The 19,727-nt window shown below is 37.3% G+C and overlaps 1 protein-coding gene across 2 annotated transcripts in view; it reads right to left on the minus strand.

The window, feature by feature from the left end:
- Positions 1-30: 30 nt before the first annotated feature.
- The window catches only part of LOC130635538 (phosphatidylinositol 3,4,5-trisphosphate 5-phosphatase 2-like), a 39,965-nt gene continuing 20,268 nt past the window's right edge, over positions 31-19,727 (minus strand). The window contains exons 20-38 of one of the 2 annotated variants that reach the window (XM_057444897.1): positions 19,537-19,625; positions 19,069-19,150; positions 18,644-18,742; positions 18,099-18,160; positions 17,700-17,757; positions 17,466-17,596; positions 17,292-17,379; positions 8,642-8,738; positions 8,448-8,515; positions 8,272-8,295; positions 7,649-7,687; positions 7,131-7,295; positions 6,935-6,988; positions 6,619-6,672; positions 6,382-6,412; positions 5,251-5,278; positions 4,872-5,033; positions 3,744-3,911; positions 31-2,345 (exon numbers count right to left, since the gene is read on the minus strand). In XM_057444897.1, coding sequence (XP_057300880.1) covers positions 2,280-2,345; positions 3,744-3,911; positions 4,872-5,033; positions 5,251-5,278; positions 6,382-6,412; positions 6,619-6,672; positions 6,935-6,988; positions 7,131-7,295; positions 7,649-7,687; positions 8,272-8,295; positions 8,448-8,515; positions 8,642-8,738; positions 17,292-17,379; positions 17,466-17,596; positions 17,700-17,757; positions 18,099-18,160; positions 18,644-18,742; positions 19,069-19,150; positions 19,537-19,625 — 1,565 coding nt within the window. In that variant the 3' untranslated portion in view covers positions 31-2,279. The remainder of the gene's footprint in view (positions 2,346-3,743; positions 3,912-4,871; positions 5,034-5,250; positions 5,279-6,381; positions 6,413-6,618; positions 6,673-6,934; positions 6,989-7,130; positions 7,296-7,648; positions 7,688-8,271; positions 8,296-8,447; positions 8,516-8,641; positions 8,739-17,291; positions 17,380-17,465; positions 17,597-17,699; positions 17,758-18,098; positions 18,161-18,643; positions 18,743-19,068; positions 19,151-19,536; positions 19,626-19,727) is intronic. The other variant, XM_057444898.1, reaches the window with a different exon arrangement.

A 19,727-nucleotide genomic window follows, 5' to 3' on the forward strand; every position in this document is an offset into this window, starting at 1 on the left:
AAGATCATAAATAGCAAAGAACAGTAGAAGTTTTAAAGTATATATAGTTTAAAAAAAGAACATATTGACAAAACAAAAAGAAATGCTTGCATATAGAGAATCAAATCCCTTAGAATAAACTAAAATTATTTACAAGCCAAGAATGTTCCTATACAGTACAAACTCAAACAAATTGTAAAAAATTGAAAACTTGTGTAGGACACTTAACAGACATAACCTGTAGATTTTAACCAATAAAACTTTGCAAACATTTGACTCGTGTTCAGCATAGTGAATTTAACTTTCTTTCATATTTGAAAACTTTATTAAGTGACAAGGCTTCTACCAGATTTCTGCTGTGTAGTTGCATAGATTTCCAAAAATTAACTATATTATTGATCAAATAATTGACAGTTTTATTAACACTATTTCTATTAATACTATGTCACAAATACAAGATGTTTTCGAATAGCCATATTCTTAAAACGACCCCTAAGTTTGTAATAGCTGATCTATTACAGTAATTATCATAACAATTATTTGCGGAAAAATTGCAAAAGAAAAAATTCCAAAGTTTAAACAAACACTGAAATAAATTGTAATTCTAAAAAATCAGGAAACTACCAACTGTTTACAATTTGTGTAGCAGATTTAAAACTTCCCTTACTTAAGTGATTGTTAAAAATAAACTTAAACAACAACAGAACAACAAAATGTTTAAATATTTATAAATGTGCAATATACCAAAACTCTAGAATATCTAGACTGTGAAGTGTTACTTATCGACTACATAAACGATATGATACAAAATATATAATGTATATATACAAAAACAAATAATTATTACAAAACATAACATAAAAAAGTAATATCAGGTAAAATAGTTTAGAATAATTTTTTATATTAATGCATTAAAAAAATAATAATTATAAAATATCAAGTTCAAAAATGAATTTACTACAAGAGCTGAAAGAAATAATAATCTATACAAAATTAACACTTTTTTACAGAAATTCTGCAGGTGAAAATTCTATGCTCTAAAACAAATCTGGTGTTAACAGGAATGATTGGGTAGCTTAAATAAGTTGCCATTAGGATACTTTGGTTACAGCCTTTTTTTTCACAGTACTAAGCTAAACAGTAAAAATCTGTCTTAAGATTTCCCTGTTTGCAATTTTATTTCCAAATTTTATTATCAGCATATTCTTAATGCATTATTACCAAGAAAATTTCTTTGACAGAAACAAATCAGTGTTCTTTTTTAAAGCAAACTTTTTTTCAATAGACCTTTCCTCACAATTGTTTACGAGGGGCAAAAACTATTCAGTTAAATAGTCCTGTGGAACTTATTGAAGCATCCACAATGAATATACATACATTTAGGTGAAAGTAGACTTTTGAGCAAATTTTAATTTCATAGCATTATTTATTTTCAAAAAAATATATATATATAAAATTCTTTTCTTGCTGAAAAAAATCAAAGAGCTAAAACTTTTAAGCAGTACCCTATTTGGAGAAAATTTGGTGCAGAGAAAAGCTGGCGAAATTAAAACCAAGCATAATTTTAATTAACTCGCCAATTGTTAAGTCAAATCCATCCTAAATTAAAAATAGACTATTTGCTTAATTGAATGAATTTCAATTAAAAAAAATTCATCAAAAACAGCAAAAGAGTGGGGTGGATGATTGGATTTCAATCATGTTTGTTACATTACAAATCAAAAATCTTGTCTCCAATAATGACTATCAGATATAATATCCATATATTAGCTGTAAAGGATGTCTACTGTTTTAAGTTTTTATAAAGTTCAGTCTACAATTTTAAAACTTTAATAGAGAAAATATGAAATGCGCAACTTTTCATAACAAAAAAATTGGGTTTTTTCAGTTACCAGATGTTTCAGGGGAAGAAAACACCTGTCTTATAGTTAAATTAAAACTGTATTTTATTTTAAAATTGATCTACCACCAAATTTTATCTGCACCACCAAATCTATTTTCATTGAATTATCCTAATTCTAATTTCAGTGGTCAAGGTAAGTACTTTTTACTAAATCCTACAAGTTTGTTTTCCACTTCAGGTAAACAAGGCTAATACTACCACATTGCGAATACTACCACATTGTGAAAACTACCGGGTTTTTTTATAAATTGTGCACGTTGCAGATGACACACAATGTACAAATAATAGCTTTGACATATATAAAGTCGCTTTATAACGACTGATTGTACTGGAAATGAGTTAGACAAAAATTGACATTAAAAAAAACTTTAGCATAATATAAAAATATAAAGAAACTCTACACAGCTACTATATCTTTGTGATCCTTGTGACGACCTTTTAACTTTTTTGCTTCTAGAACAATCTAAAATAACAAAATCAATGTTAATGTAACATTTTTAACCAGAAATATATAAGTTTTATGATTTAACAATTCTACGATTCAGACACAGTGGAAATAAGATTAATTTAATGAAGTCCTTTCTTAATATGCAGGCCTATTAAAAAGGGAAAAGCAATTTCGACAAATGAGAAACTAGCTAAGCCATTAATTGCTTCCCCAATCCCAAAAAAGCTTTCCTAGCTGAGCAATATCAATTCATCTATCATGTTCTCTGTCTTATTATTTACAGTAAAAAAGAACCAAAATATATATAAAAAAGATAAAATAAAATAAATAAAACTTTGTGATAAAATATGCATTTATAATCTTATTCAGATTGGTCATCCAGTTTAAATTATTGTAACCTTGGGAGATCGATATATTGCTCTGATGTTATTTTCTTATTGATAGGCCTGATGTGTTTCGGCGTAAAAAAGCTCATAACTGATTGTTCAATCATAAAAATCAACAGCAGCATTTAGCAATGACTAATTTTTCCCCAAAAACAACAAAATAAAGCCGAAGAAAACAGAGAAACAATTTCAATTCCAAACGTTCTAGTCGCAATATTTAAAAACATAAAAACAAAAAGAAATAAAGGTAAATTATTATGTTACTTTAAACTTAGATATCACAAATGTATGATAAAACATATATACTTTGTGCACTTAAACAGAGCATCAGAATTATTCAATCCTGATTTGTTAATATAAAATTAAACTGCATGTTGACGAATAACATAAGCGCAACTGGATAATTCTGAATGTCCCATTAAAACTTAATGAGTATCTGTTTAATGTCCTTTGAGCACTTTAATGGTTTCCTTATTTCTTAAAAACCATACTGTTGTAAGAAACGATTACTAAAACAGAATTGTTGCAATGTTTTTTTTAAGATTCAGAAAAGTAGATTTTTTTTACAAAAACAGTAATAAAAATGACTTTTGCCAAACCTTTTTTTAGTTTTAATTACCATAAGGATAAGAATTTGTTTGAGGAGTAACAAATTTCAAAAACATAAAATTGAATACATATTACTCTCTCCTTTGGTTAATTAAAATTTTGTCACACAAAATGCAGTCCAGAGGCGAAACAAAAATAAGACGAACAGACCTGGTCAGTTATTCTTTATTTTTACATTCATAGGGTTGACTTGAATTTTTAGTAAAAAAACCCTAACCTTATAATGTTAACAAACACAAACATATTGGCCTGGAAGAAAAAAAATTGGCTATCAAAAAGCCAGGTGTTGCTTTTACAACCTACCAGCTGTAGTGTATAACCAAATTGATCCTTTTGGAAGTTTGTGAAACTACCTAGTAACTACATTTTTTCAATAAATTTAATGCATGGTTGATACACAAAAACTTTAAGAGTTCACCTTTTCCCTGTGTTTTTCATCCAATATTCCAACGTCCTTTAAATCCTCTTCCGTTATTGAGCAAAAATAATCGAGATCATCAAATCCATTATTTATTAAATGCTCAGCGTACATCTCAAATCCAATGTTGTTCAGCCATTTTGAAAAATCAGATACAAACTGCTTCACCTAAAACAAAGTATACATAACAAAACGATTGTTTTGGTTTGACATAAAACACTGTATGACTAAACATACACATGCTAAAAAGAGTCTTACAGGTTGCATACTTGAACTAGTTTAGAGTAATTAGAAATTATCGATAAGCAAGTAACCACAGCTTCAAATAAATATATTATTGTGAGAAAAAAATAACTAAATAAAGAACATTTTGCATGAGAGGACAACTTTATTTGTTATAGCACCTATTCTTACTCTTTGGGATTTTTAGAATTTACATATTTTATCTGAGTGAGTAAGAACACAATGATTTCTGGAACAACACCTAAATGTATTATTCAAAGTTGCCAATTTCGTCGGACAAGATTTAAAAAGATTGCAGCTTTTATAACTGCAGGCTGACACCATATCATGCAGAACCAACAGTTATCAATATATTTAAATTGGTTCATGACATGAAACAGTGGTTGAATAAACAACAACAAGTTTAAAGCATTTTAAAAGTTACATACTTAAACGAATTTAGAGCAACTAAAACTTATCCACCAGCAAGTAACTACACCTACACATAAATTAATTTTCTGAGGAAACAAATATTTTTAGATAACCAACAAACAAAGTACACATCTTTTTGTTGTTGCAACACATCATCCTTACTTTTTAGATCTTTGCACAATGAGTTCCAAAACAACATCTAAATCTAGTTTTCAGAGGTACCAATGACTGACCTTTAAATTTCCTGTTCCTATACAGCAGGTTTGTATCATGCAAAACCGACTACATTTAAATGGAGTAAGAACAACCTTTAACGCTACGACACACTACTGTCTTAAATCCTTTGATTTTTAAAACCTTTTTATTTTTGATATAAATAGATAAAAACATTTTTTCAAAAAATAGTTTTAGTTTGCTGCAACGTGTTTAATCCTTTTGTAAAACTATAACATAACTAATACCAGAAGAACTTACCATTTTTTTTGTTCTTGGCTTTGGTACTGGTACAAACATTTCTGAACTTGATGGAAGTAACAACTCTGCTTCAGATGTTAATATTTGCCCTGTGTTGGATGGTGGTTGTAGATCTTCTACTGGACAACTTCTTGGTAAGGTATTTGACAACAGTGGTTTTAACTGAAAAAATATCAAGTTTAAAAAACGATAGTAAGCAAATAATGCAACATGGCAGGAACACTATAACTTTTCTGCATATTACCATTAAGGTTATTTAGAAATAATTAAGCAGGAAGGACTTTTTACAAAAAAAACTGCAATAAATTTCATTTTTTATGGTATGTTGTAAGTTAAAAACATCACAAAAAATCGCAACTAGAGCAAGAAAAAAACTCACCTCTTCTGAAGCATTTCTTTCACCAGATCTAATCAGATAACAAAACGCAAAGCACATTAAACAGTCTTTTTCAGGAATATTTAGGTGTGCGATGATTCGCACATGTAAATCAAGTAACGCGTGCAATATAAAACGTACGTGCAAAGAATGTTACGCATGCAATACGTGGTAGAAAAGTGGGGGACGTTTTAAATCATGAACCCCGAGCACGATGATCGAGCGTCTACTGGTATAGCGACTCTCTCAATCTTAAATTCCTTTTCTGCATGTCCAAAATAGTCTGCATAACATACTGTCTTTTTTATATTTCTTGTTTATTTTTAGGTCATCACAAGTAAAGAGGCAAAAATATGCTGTGTTTTCGAATTAAAAAAAATCTTTATCCACGTAGCTTAAATAAAACTTCAAAATTCATTTAGAAAGTTCAGCTACATTTTAACAAAATTTTTACAGAAAAAAAATTATACTGCACGCGGGTTTTGTTTTTACAGGCATAAAGAAAAAACCCATTAAATTTGGACCTGCTATGGTTTCCAATTGATTTGTCAAATAAAGAATTTATCTACAATTAAATCCATGATAAAATGTCTATTACGTCTGTAGGTGCATATTTGCAGACTTGCTTTATCCGTGCTCCGTCGGCGTTCACTTCCGCATTAGTTAAGAACCGCATGGCTGAATTTCTTAGTAAAACCTGGTTACCAATGATTAAGGGGACAGGCTAAAGAGATTTATGTCTTCGTAGTTCTTTTAACTAAGTCAGGAGTCGGTGAATTAGCTAGGATGGTCAGGGTGGCTATGAATACGCTTGCTCGTGGATTAAAAGGACCAGGACTATTCAATAATGTCTGAGATCTAACAGTGTCCAACCAAGACGGAAATCTATCGAACGCTTTGTCTGACGAGTATCCAAAAATTATTTTGAGGTCTGCCATCACACGCTACAAAATGGATTTCATAGGTTGATTTTGAAAACTCAATATTTATTTTTCAGGCGTAGTCACACGCCTGAAACGATTTGGGCGTGTGCCAAGGCATGCGCGTGCGATCGCATGCCTCTCCTGAAAAAGACTGATTGAAACACAAATGACAACAAATTATTTTTCAAAGAACAGAAAAAAGCATTCTTACTTCATTAATAGAGGTGGCATTGTGCTGTTATCTACAATAAGATAAAGAAATATTATGCACTATAACTAAGAAAAATATATATTATATCTTTACCTTTCATTATTTACTTTGGTTACATGCACATACTTAGTTCAAGGAAATTTATAGTATTATTACAAAAAGGTATATTATGCATATTTCAGGTCAAATTTTTAGATTCGACTTTCAGATACTACAGAAATAGCTTATTAGTAATACCTGGTAGCGAGTTAGGTAAAGACAAAGTTTTCTTTTTTGGTGGTAAGGCTGGCACTAAAAAGTTAAATCGATCATTTATGAAAGTTGTTAATACATACAAGAGGGTAAAATATATACAAAAGGGTAAAATAAAATCAGATTTATTACCAAAGCGTAACCTCTTTTACCTTTTTTACTATCTGATGATTTTTAAAATGTCTCTAAAAATGTCTCTAAACAACTCCTTGCATTTCTAGTTTCTGAATCAGTAACTATATAATCCTGTCAATATCTGCCCCAGTTCTTTTATTTGCTCTAGAAGATCAGCCCAACCTACCCGAACAATGTTTGGACTCTCTGATGCCATAACCAGTATAAGACAATGCCATGACTAAATGACATAATTTATTAACTTACTATTTCAAAAGACTAGTGTTACATGACAGAACACAATAAACTAAGCTGTATCATAGGTGACAGAATTAGCACACTAAGATGTTAAATACACAAAACTGGTGAAAAAGAACACCTACATTCATCAGTACTGTCATCAAGCTTGGTATATTTTACACAAGGATTATCAAACCCCATACTTATTGGTCTTTCTTCATTGTCTGTAGGAGGTTCTACCTTCTTGTCAACTGGATCTATTTGATCTATATCTTCTTTTTTTACAGGTAAATTGACCAAATACATTTCTATGCGAAAATGAAAAAAGATTGGTGACATTAGGAAATCAATTTTTGTCAACCTTCTTCAAATTCTCCAAATACACGTTTCCTTAATGTTGCTTAAGGAAGCTAATAAACTTAAATACAGTTGTTGCACATTGTAAGGATTTATAAACTGGTTTTTAGTGAATTTTCAGTCACTTCATAGCAAAAAAGATTACAGTATGTTTATTACACAAATGCAGTTGTTTTATAATGTGCACCTGCATCTAAAATCTGAAATGTCAATCGAAATGCTTCATTTATAAAGGACATTTAACACAGCTGTATAAACATAAAATAGTAAATTAAACATTTTGGCACTATCGTTCTACCCTCACCTTTCTTCTCTCCACATTTTTTAGTATTTGGTCGAGAATCTAAACAAATCAGTTCATTTAACATGTTTCACAGATAGCTTCTATAAACCACAAACTATTTACTTTAATCAACTAATGTTAAATTTTGTTTTAATCAAACCAGAAGATTTAAAAAAACTTTATATCTGCCTCTACTTTGGGTTGCCACACATTTTACATAGTCAATTTTATGAGATTGGAGGGCTTTTGATGAGAATATTTTTTTAAATTTAAGGACAATTGAGGACATCTTCATATTTTCCACAAGGAGATTTTGAAGCTAATGTTATGAGTAAAGAATAAATTTTTGTTTCTGCTGTACCCATGGTATCATTTCTATGTATTTTAACATTTAGTTTTGAGGAAAAAGTTTTTAAAAATTCTAAATTTAGAGGGGATTTGAAGAACTCTGAGGAGAATTTTCAAAAACACTGTTTCAGATAGTTTGTTCTTAGGAACATTATATTTTGTTTGTTACCAATGCCTACTGACACCATTGTGTATATTGTACTCATAATAACATTTACTCATACTATGGTGACGTTTCTTTATTTAAACCAGAAAATCAGGTAGGAAAAAGTAAATAAAATAAAATCAAATGTTACCTTCCTCTTCCACCTTAATGAGATCTAAAACAAATAATGTAAACAAACAATTCTGAAACTTTAAGATTTTTAATTAATATGCCAAGACACACTGACATTAACAGTGCAGTCAAGAAACAAGTATTTTAATATATTTTGTAACAACCATAAGAAGAGTGAAAAATAAATCAACAAACCATAAACTTTAGATTTTTGAGATGCTGTGTATTCTATGGTACTTGGAATAATTAACTGAGCTTCCACCCTAGATGATCACAAAACATACTCAGGTTGATACAACTACAACAGATGTAACACAAGCGAAACAGCACATAAAATTTTTAACAGGGCTAAGAATCAACAGGGTTGAATCTAAACTGCAGTAACATACTTTAAAACACCCGTTTCCACTCCCAAATGTGTTATCATGACCTCAAAGACCTTTGGATTGCCGGACAGAAACATTTTCATTGATATGACACATTCTCCTGAAAGTGAAAGTGAAGAACAATTTCATTACAACAAAAACTTTGATAAAGGTCGGTAAAGTAGTAGTAGGGGGTCCTTATAACCGGTTTTTCAAAAAAGCTGGTTATAAATTGCAAAAGGGAAATTCCCAAATAATGCTGACATCATCAAAACTCAACGCATGCGCAATCGAACGCGATTGAGAATGGGGAAAATCCCAAATAATGCTGAAATCGTCAAAAATCGTGCCTAAGAAATGTACCAAGAGCTTCCTCGACAAGGCCTCACCTGAGGTGCTCGAGAAAACTTATACAGAGTTCGTTCAACGTGAGATTCATGAAAAGGAGGAGAAGACAGCAAAGGCCCTCTCCTCACACGCTATCAGCATTTGCGCCAAGGATGTAGGCAATGTAGTTTCAATCGGCAGTGCCGAGGGTCTGAGGCAAGACATCGAGTAGGAACCCATCATTTAAGACTCCATGGCCGACCTGGGAATCGTTGTGTACTCAACTTCAGGAAATTTCTAGTACCACTGTTACTCGCTGCTCATACCATTAACCACACTCAGCTTTCTGCGAAGCATGTCTCCAAGACAAATGAAAAGCGAGATGATGAACAGCAATAAAAAGATGAGCAGCGCGTGTAGTATTATCATCAATCAACAGCAACCCGAGGCCGTGGAAAAAATTGTTGAAGTACACAAAAAGCACCCGGGAAGGGTTGCCACAGGTAAGAGACTTGCCGAATGGAACCGCCAAAAGGGGAAGCTTGGAATAGCTCCACCAAAGAAAAAAACCATGACGTTTGGGGAGTTATTGAGATACTTCGAGAGAGATTTAAACACTCCCAAGGCTATACTCAAGGGGATAAAAGAGACCATGAAAATCCATGAGGAACAGGGTCTATCCCTCCATCTTGATGTAAAAAAGAAGTGATTTCTTCAAGTCTTGTGACTTAATGTGTGTGCCCTGGGGCACCCCTGTGCCCCAGGACACACACAAAAAGTCTTAGAGTAAATGCTAGACATTGTCAAGGAGCCACATACAGCAATTTTTACTGGGCCTACAATCTGCGGCAAGACCCAGCGAGTCTTCGACCTTCTGGAGAAAGAATACAAAGGGCACTTCAACAACGTAGTCGTGCTCTGCACCACGATCCGATAGAATGCCACCTACCTCACTAGATCCTCACTATGGCAAGATCCTTATGTCTTCCTTATAGAGCCCAAGGTGCTGGCGGGTGAGGAGACCCTCTTCATAGTTGATGATATGATCGCCGACGAATCTCTCGATAAAACTTGTGGGGCGTTGCTAGAACTAGCTGTTTCGGGTAGACACAGAAGACATAGCTTGTGGCTGCTAACACAAAGATATAAGAAGATTATCAATATTATCCATTATCAAAGCTGAGCTGAAAAAGTCCAAGCACGCTTGCTTGCACGTGAGGCTTGAGCACCCTCGAACTTGTAAGATTTTGGAGTGACCTGAGGCAGCTACTGCAAAGGAAATATCGGGGGTGACACCACCCTATCCCGGTCTGAAATAGTGGGGCACCAGGGGGCAAACAGCGCATATCTTTCCGTGAACAACTGCCCGATGGTCACCTCCGAGTCAGGGCTACCAAAGAGGTTCGCGGCTTGTTCAAGATGGTCCTTGGGTAGCATGGCGTGGCTATACAGTTCATTTGGCTCACCTTCCACCATAATTGAGATTTTCTCGATCTTTGGATTGTAGAAGACCTCTTTGACTCCACTGTAGGCCTTGATTTTTCCAGGGTCTACGAAGAACAGTAAGACGCCCTTTAAAGACTTAGCAGGAGTATCAATCTGGAGGTTGTAACTGGTGTCAGCCTTTTTCATGGTCACCACCTTGGAGCTGAGTATCCTCTCATAGGGCAGGGCCAGCCTCGAGTATCGTGACATTATAGCACTTGCGAGACCCTCGTGGTCCACCTTGTCAAATTCCAGGGCAATGTTGGTGATCTTAAACGCGGCGTCAGCTGGTTTAGCTGCGGTAGACCCTGAGGCTGCCGTGCCAGAGTCATTAATCACATGGCTGTGCTATGCAAAGTGCAGTACGAACTGCAGCCTGTTGTGGAGTCCTGCCTGGTATAGGGGTAGATCTGCCGTCAACTCAAACATCTTGCCGAGGGGGATGCAAAAGGTGTTGCCATAGGTTGCCACGATTGGCTTTTCTTCATTATTGCCTACATGTGCTCCCTTTTACCTGTAGGACGCGAATGGTGCCATTCGGGTTAATACCCTCCAGAATTAGGTTGTTCTTGCAAGCATACTTGGGCAGTCACAGGTCCTGGTAGACGGCGAGTACATTGTAATCGCTGATATTCTGAACCTCGTTGCTGTGCAACGAGACCTGAAGATTCTGCACCAGGGCATTGCCGATGTTGCTGACGATTGTGTTTGCACCAGTAAGCTCCAGGTCAAAGAGGAGTTTGAGAGAGCCAGGAAAAATGACATCATTCTGTCCCATGTTTGGTACGTCAACGTACAGGTCTTTCTTCTGGTTGATCGTACTGGGGACATGGGAGGCCTTGACACACTGCTTCTTTCCTTTCATTGCTAGCATCATTTTATCACTTGTGCGGATCTAGCTTAGTTCCAAAACTCATAGTTTTATTAGTAGCGACTTCCGGGTGGAATAAATGCTGATTAATTCAATATATGAAGGGGACTTTACGTCAGGGGTAGACATTCCAGATTGGGATGATGATGAAACTTTTAGTAGACCTGGGGATTTTCCAGAGCCCAGCACTACGCCCGAAGAGCAGCCGGGTCAGCAGCAGGGAGGTGCACGCAGGCGATTGAATGTGGGGCTGGGGGAATAGAATTTAGACAAAAACCATCGACGATCTTTATAATAAACTTAGCGAACGTCAACCGATAAAAAAGTATCATTATTTTAGGGCCGATGAGGGTAAAAAGCTTTTTAGGGAGGTAGCGTGGGGGGTAGAACCTATAAGGAAATAGTGCTTACGACTATAGAGACGGACTTAGGACATACGCGTCTGAAGGTCTTAGGTTTTCATAAATATCAAACACCGGGTAATAAATTCAAGGCAAGGATCCAGAGGATCCAGAACGTTCTTGTCAAATGGAAGCAGCACGGATCAAGGAGCGATGATATCGAGATGCTGCCAGTACTCAGGAATGGTCACGATGAAACAAGGAGTCTTATTGAAGATACTTCCTTTGGCGGGGATGAGATTACAGAGCGTGAGAGAAGAGGGTTCAATCGCGAACTACAAACGCTAAGGGGTAACCTCAAGCACTTGAAAGGTAAAATGATCTTCTACGATAGTGAGATAGACAAAGCGAAGGATAAGATCAACGGGCTTGAGGCGAAGAAAGCCGGCCCCGGAGCATCTGAGGAACAGATAGCTATCTGGGATAAAGACATAACGAAAGCGAAGGAAGAGCTAGAGGGACTCCATGATCTGAAGGAAGAAGCACTAAAAGCACACGGCCTACTATCCTCCAACACCCAGAGTCAACTGCTACACATCAAGGAGACTCTGATGAAGATCGCTGGAGATGATAAAACTTTGGCCGAAAAACTAAAGATCATCTTCAAGGAGCAGGAGATCACTATCACAAGCATCGCCTTGGCTGTTGGCTTGCTCATATCCACCATCGTCCTTGCAGTTACTTGAGGTGATGGAGGAGCGGGCACAGCCGGAGTAAGTGGAGGGGGAAGGGTTTTGTAGAGAAGCAGCTGGAAAGACTCGGGAGATTTTTAAAGTATCTTGCGGCTAAGGCAGGTGCTGCTTTACCAGGGATCATTGGCACGGTCGTCTCATTCTTCTTTAGAGTTGCGGCGAAAGTCGTCACATGCTGCCCAGCACGTCTACATGGCCATCGCTGCTGTCGTTACTGTTGTTGTGACGTAGGTTGGGAGGGGAGGAAGCAACCATCGTAGAAGATAGTGGTGGCGAAGACTCTAGTATGTTGACAAAACACACTAGACCTATTTCTTCAGCCATATGTAGGCAAGGATTAGCCCTACTCCCCCGTAATCAATGTGGTCTTGGTGTCATCATGCTGAGCTGCATCACCTGCGACTCTGTCCTGACGGGCAAGGTGATCATCATGCTTTTGATCTTCACGAAGGGGGTGTGGCAAACGCATCCCACCCTTTCCAAGGGGGTAGTCGCCGGCTACCCCCTTTTCTTGCCTTGGTGCTTCATGTTTAGTCGACTTGCTACTGCGTGTGCTAGTGTAAATCCTCGGGTTAAGACCAATGGAAAAATAGTCCTTGCTTATGAGTATCTTGTTCGTGAAATTCACGACACTTCCAATGTGAAGGCTCATGTCACTCGGGATCATATAGACGCCATGAGCAACGCTGAAATCAACCTCGGACCACGCATACTTGAGCACGTCTAAGAACTCGCAGATCTCCTTACTTGTGTCGCTAGGTCTGATGATCAGCTCTTCAAAGGTCGTCAGGTAGAGACGCTGTGCATCGATAGTGCTGCCTTGGTTTCCAATGATGCCAGATCTCGCGTTCGCTTGATTCTCGATGATGAGGTATGCGTAGAAACGTACGCTTTGGGAGAGCTGTTTGAGAGCTATACGAGTGGGACCTTGGGATTTTTCCAGGATCCACCGGCTCCAAGATACCTCGTCAAGATAGCTAGGGCCGGAGCCAGGATAGTCCGAGCGATGAAGTTGCCAGCTACTAAAGAGGGTCTCGTTCCTCCACTCCTGCTTGCTGTCGCTTATTCCAAACTCACGAGCTAGTTGGTGGAACTTTTGCTTGTTGAAGGGGTTGTTGAGACGTCGGAACCTGTTGGAGCCCGGTAGAGAGACGCAAGCTCTGCTAGAATATTGCGTATCTGGAAGTAGACGTGGAAGCTGTAGACAGCACGAACTAGAGGCAAAGAGGATTGTAAATGCTGCATAGAAATACCACAAGCGGATGTTGCACAAAAGACGGCAAAATTGAGCTGGGTAGACCAAAGACTGAAAGGGGAGACTGAAAGGGTGGCTCTTCCACTCCTTCACTGCTGTACCTGAGTGGAATTCAAAGATGTCTGAAAATTTCACCTTGAACGAGGACCCCTTTGCGTCAATGACGATGCTCTACACTGAAAGGTCATCCCCCTTAAACCTCTCCACATATCTTCCGTGGTTGGGCGCGTACTTTGCCTTCGGGTTGTACAAGTAAATACTCATGTTTCTTTAAAGAAACATGAGACAACTCTACGTCACAGATATAGAGAACCTCACAATATTCGAGTACTTCCTAGGGCAGGACACTAGGATCGCTCTGAAGGCGATCAGCATTCGACCTACATGGTTGAACATCTACAGCGACGCTGACTTCACCATCCGTATGGAAGGATCCACGGATGTGCTACAGAGGATCGAGATCATGAATGGTCTCTATAAGAACAAGGTTTTAGTGACTATCGTCAACAGTCAAGCGCAGGGTAAGATCCAGCTGTTCGTGCTGAAGAATGGACTCTGTAGACTCTGTGTCAACGAAGGGTACACACTCGTCATGTTTGAACCACTACACAAGCTCTTGGGCCTACCCTTCGATCCCCAGAAGAAGTTCTACACAAAGGGGGACTACGATTCCTTTTACAAGACTGACGCCTACCAGCGGCTGAGACTCGTTTGCCCTTAGCTGGACGAAGATGATTGCCTACTGGATTGGAAGGAATCGAAAATTCTTGTCGTGCTTCCCACCAAAGAGCTGTGCCTGGGGAGACATGCTTACATGGAGTTTCGATAACCCTGTGTACCTTCCCCTGAAGGGCTTGACCGATCGTCTCGAGTTCATGCTGACAGACGAGTATCACCACAATAAGAACGTTTCGTTCGTGGGAATTACGATGGACCTGCTCATAGAATAAATGACTGATGTTATGAAGCTTTACCAACTTTACCGCCAAGTGCGCCTGAGCAAGAGCATGATACTTTCCACGAAAGCCAGGTCTACTGGTTAAAAAAGATCTAAGAGATCGAAGCGTTCTTCCGAGAAGAGATCAAAGAGAGAGAAAAACTCTACAAAAAGTTCAAGCTTTGGGGGATAGGGCTTCGCTATGCTGATCACGGCATGATTGTGTTACTGTCATCACCTCCTTAGCAGGTATTGCCACGCTTGCAACCGGATTTAGAGCCCCTATAGCAATTTAGGGATGGAGCAAGTAGGTTTAAAGAATGCTTCCAAACACATAGGCGCAAAAGTGCGAAAGCATGAGTGCGTCAAGCTCCTAGCTGAATCAAAGCTAGACACTGTCTACGATAAGATTTACAGAGCGATCCAAGACGGTACAATTTCAAACGATGAGTTTACGTGGATCATCCAGAAAAAACAACATTACATGGTGCTCAAGGAGCAGATCTGACTACGAACAAAAAGGGCTGTGAATTCCATCAACGAGAATGAGCGTCAGCAGCTTGTGGCACAAGGCAGGTAAGAAGCCAAAGATGAACTCTTTAAAAAACTGCAATATGCACAGTATGTCAGTGGTACTTAGAAGCCCCGCCTGCGTATTCGTAATCTCTTGAGCTTAGTGTGTTGAACAACACACTAGATTACCTGCTACTCGATCTCGAGTACTTCTCCCGTGTCTTGATCGATGATAAGACCACAGTCATGTATGACTCTTTGCTGCTTTTCAGCGAGCTCTCTCAGGCATTGTTCGAGATTTTTCTGCCAGGTAATCCTGGTACACGCTTCGCAATAGGGGCCGTCCGTTTGCATTGAGACGTCCTTGTACTTGGCTTTGCGGATCGCCTCGAGAAGAGGGGCTTTGTTCATTGTGGGGTAGTGAGGAACGTGTAGTGCTTTTGCTTCCTTTTTCAGTGCAGGAACGTTCATGTTTGTTTCTATGGCTGAAGACAACCATAGAACCTTGACAAGCCACTTACAATACAGTGAAGCTGTCGATCGTATCGTCATCGGAGTCGCTAAAGTAGTAAGCGCTGTACCTCTCAAATTTACACTCTTCTAGGTAGGTCTGTAGATAGTAGTTTGAACCTTGCATGTAGATGCTGGCTAGTTTGATGATAGCCTTACACTCACGGCTTCCCCGTGGTATCTTCTTCTTGTGGAATTTGGTTCTGACTTCCCCATCCCATTTCTTCAACTTGGTGCTGAAGTACTGCCGCCGTTGGTTAAGCGATACCCTTCCAAAGAATTCACCTTGTTCAAGATCTCCTCGTATTGATCTAACCACTCGGGATAGCTGGCCAGATCAAATGACATAGTTAGCGCGGAACCTTCGCTGTATTGAGAGACACCCTTGGAGCGAATCTTTTCAGGGGTCTTGAGCAGTAGCGGTGCTAGGCTGCCGTCTTGGTCCTGATAACCAATCCCGAAGCGTTTATCATTCGCCTTATTGTCTGGGATAGAGTTGCTCAGCACAACTTTTTTTACACAACTTTGTTTTCGACTTGCACTTCTTCAATGTTTAGCGGTTTTGAGTTGGTGTAAAAGTCTTCGGATTTTATAGTCTTGTCTCCAAATTTAATCAACATCTTCTTTATTGTAGAGACAAAACCCCAACAAGGGTTTTTCTATATCGTTGCGCAATCCCAACTACCACCATTGTATGTGATGTACTCCTGGTAGCAGGACCAGCAGAGTAGCTTAGCTCTTATGAAGAATCTTCGTCAGCAGGAGATCTGTCGTACCCATCGAGTATGCGTTCACATTCATCGCAGTGTTCCATTTATCGTGATCTCCCTACCCTTATACTAAACCAACTCCTACGTGGACCCACAGGGGAACATTTCCTGAGATCTGAAATGCTCTGGGACATATTCTAGTAGCAAAGGTCTCTGTCCAACAACTCTAGCGCACATTTCCTGGGTCTTGAAACGATATGGGACAATCTCGAGTATCCGGAGTTCCTCCTCAACCTCTCTGGTCCACATTTCCTGGGTCAGGAGATGATCCGGAATAAACTTGAGTAACCAAGGGTACTCTTGAACCGCCCTAGTGCACATTTCCTGGGTCTTTAAATGGTCTGGGACAACCTCGAGCAGCCGCGAGTGACGCTCAACAGCCCTGGTGCACATTTCCTTGGTCTTGAGATGGTCCGGAACATCCTTGAGTAGCAAGGAGTTCTCCTGAGCCGCCCTAGTGCACATTTCTTGTGTACCAAATCGATTTTTAAACCAACTCATTTCTCTTTATTACATGCATGCTTCAACCAAGAATTTCTAGCGCTGTCATAGCTTTGAATAAGGAATTTCCCCTACTCAAATGCGCATGCGTCGATTTTTGATGATGTCAGCATTATTTGGGAATTTCCCGATTCTCAATAGCGTGCGATTGCGCAAGCGTTGATTTTTAATGATGTCAGCATTATTTGGGAATTTCCCGATTCTCAATAGCGTGCGATTGCGCAAGCGTTGATTTTTAATGATGTCAGCATTATTTGGGAATTTCCCGATTCTCAATAGCGTGCGATTGCGCAGGTGTTGATTTTTGATGATGTCAGCATTATTTGGGAATTTCCCTTTTGCAATTTATAACCAGTTTTGGTAATAACAATGGGGAAAATAACCACACTTTTAATAAGACAAATATTTATACCATAATACTCCTGGCCATCCTCCCCTTTAACAGCAACAAGCAAGTGTTGATCTTCAAGATAACATAAGTCAGACAACACAGGATGAAGCTAAGCGGTACAAAAAAAAAATTGAACACTTTGTTAAAAGTTAAATAAGCTGAAGGTAGTCTTTTAAAACAAATACAAAACCTTACATCAACCAAATCCGTTTTTGTCCACCAGGGATAGGAATATGTTTTGTGATCAGAAGGAATAGAACCTCTAAAAAGACTATCTGTCTGCCTTCTGCAATTCGTGTAGGAATTCTTTTTAGTTATAACACGCTCTAAAGGTTTAAAAATTTTTTACCACAGTTCAAGAACTTCTAAAATACAATTACTAACATAGAGATGAACATAAATTTTAAATTGCATAATATACAAACATACTTTCTAGGCAGTTGGAATGAAATTCTAACATAAATTTTGTGCCGCTACTTGTTAGTATCTAAACAATAAAAAGTGACTTTGTGAGCAATCCATTCCTCAGGGAAAATCCCCAAGAAGCAAATAGACAAAGGCTGGGGTCACATCAATTTTACAGAACTGATATCATACTTTCGCATTGTGTGTTTTTTTATATAATTCTCTTGTGTATAATACGGGTGACATTGAGTTCTAAATTGACAGCATGGGCAACTGTGTAAAAGAGAGAGTGAAGAAAACATGTAAAAGAAACTAGGATTTTTTTTATTACGTTAACATAAATTTAATGAATAAGGTGTTACCAATCACTACTGAAGATGCATTATTTAGTAACCCTTAAAACATTATTGCTATTGTATGTACCTTAGCCTCTGCAGAGAAGAAAACAATCTTAAGCGCTTTGATCATGCCACTATCTGTGTGATCTATAATAAAGTTTTGTAGGCATAGGGTAAATTAGAAAAGTAAAACCTATAATAATCAGAGAACATGAAGATTATATTGGTAACAAATGATGGTAATAAATGATGGTAATAAACGATGGTAATAAATGATGGTAATAAATATATTGTATGGCTCTTATAAAGTTTCTTTAGTGTAAAGACAGGTATCAGGATTAAGGGCTACCAGTGGTGTTTATTTCAAACATGAAAAAAAAATTAGAATGGCATCTTTGTTTGTTGTAAATAAACAACAATAAATCACAACAAAGTAAACAAACAATACAATTGACTTTAATACATTTGTAAATAAATGCTGTCAAACTAGCTCACTTTAATTATAAATCTTCAAAACCTTACTGCCTATTTCACCTTTCTTTCAATCAATACTGCTTCTCCAAATTCTAATACTCCATTTTCTAATACACATATTTGAGGCAAGTGACATGACAAACTTTCCAAACTTACCTTCGTGACTTGAAGCAGCAAGCGTCTGAGATAAAACACCTACGTCAAATGTAGCAAACACTGGAGAATGATCACTTGAACAAATACTTTCAGTACAACCTATAAAAGGGCATTACGATGTAGGTATAAGGCAAATATTGGGTCAACAAACCTCTCCTAATAATTTTGACTTTGTCTACCAACCTTGTTATTTCAAAGCTTGTAAGCATACAAAATTAATTTGATAAACCAGAGGTGATTAGCTGCCAAAAATGCAGTTATTTTAAGGTTAAAAAGCACAAAATTTTTTCAGGTTTTCTTCTCTTTACATGATATTCACATTTATATTCAGCTAGACAAAAGTTTAGAAAAATGGAATGAACAAGAGCTAGAATTTTTTAAAAAAGATGCAAGGTACATTAATGAACAATAATTGTTATTCTCACCATAAGTAGTGTTGCAGGAGGTGAGTTCAGGATACGACTTCCACAACACCCTGTCACACCAAGACGGAACATTAATTCTTGTCTAAATAAAAATTTTATAGCCACATGTAAGTTTTAGATAAACGAATTAAGACTTTAGCTACCTAACATTCATCATTACACAGATAAATATTTATAACTTTTGTTCAAAGTTTTTTTTTACTTTGTATATTTGAACTAACTGACAGCATCAACCAGCATCTCACTTTCTTAAAAACACCTAAATTGTCACATTTTTTAATATCATATTCTCAGTATAATATTTTAACAAACAATAACCAATGGTAATGTGGTTTTTTGTTTTAAATAAAGATAATGTATAACATCACTTAAGAAAACATTAATGGCTTGCATGAATGATAAACTGTAAAAAAAGTCAATCAAAAAAACAACTTTACAAATAAGAGTAAGAGGCATTTCGGAACTCACCCCAGTTCTTTTTTCTTTTGTCCAGCAATATGTTGACCTGGTTCCTCGTGTGTATCGATAAGTAGGTGGAAATGATATGTCTTCCTCTTCTACAAAAATACCTACTCTTCAATATCAAATAGATGCCCCTCTCTAATTTTGCCCAAAATTTTTACCTATAACATTCTTATTCTTGCTGCTTTCCTCCTTTA

Source organism: Hydractinia symbiolongicarpus, chromosome 3 (assembly GCF_029227915.1).
Source record: "Hydractinia symbiolongicarpus strain clone_291-10 chromosome 3, HSymV2.1, whole genome shotgun sequence".
Taxonomy (NCBI): Eukaryota; Metazoa; Cnidaria; class Hydrozoa; order Anthoathecata; family Hydractiniidae; genus Hydractinia; species Hydractinia symbiolongicarpus.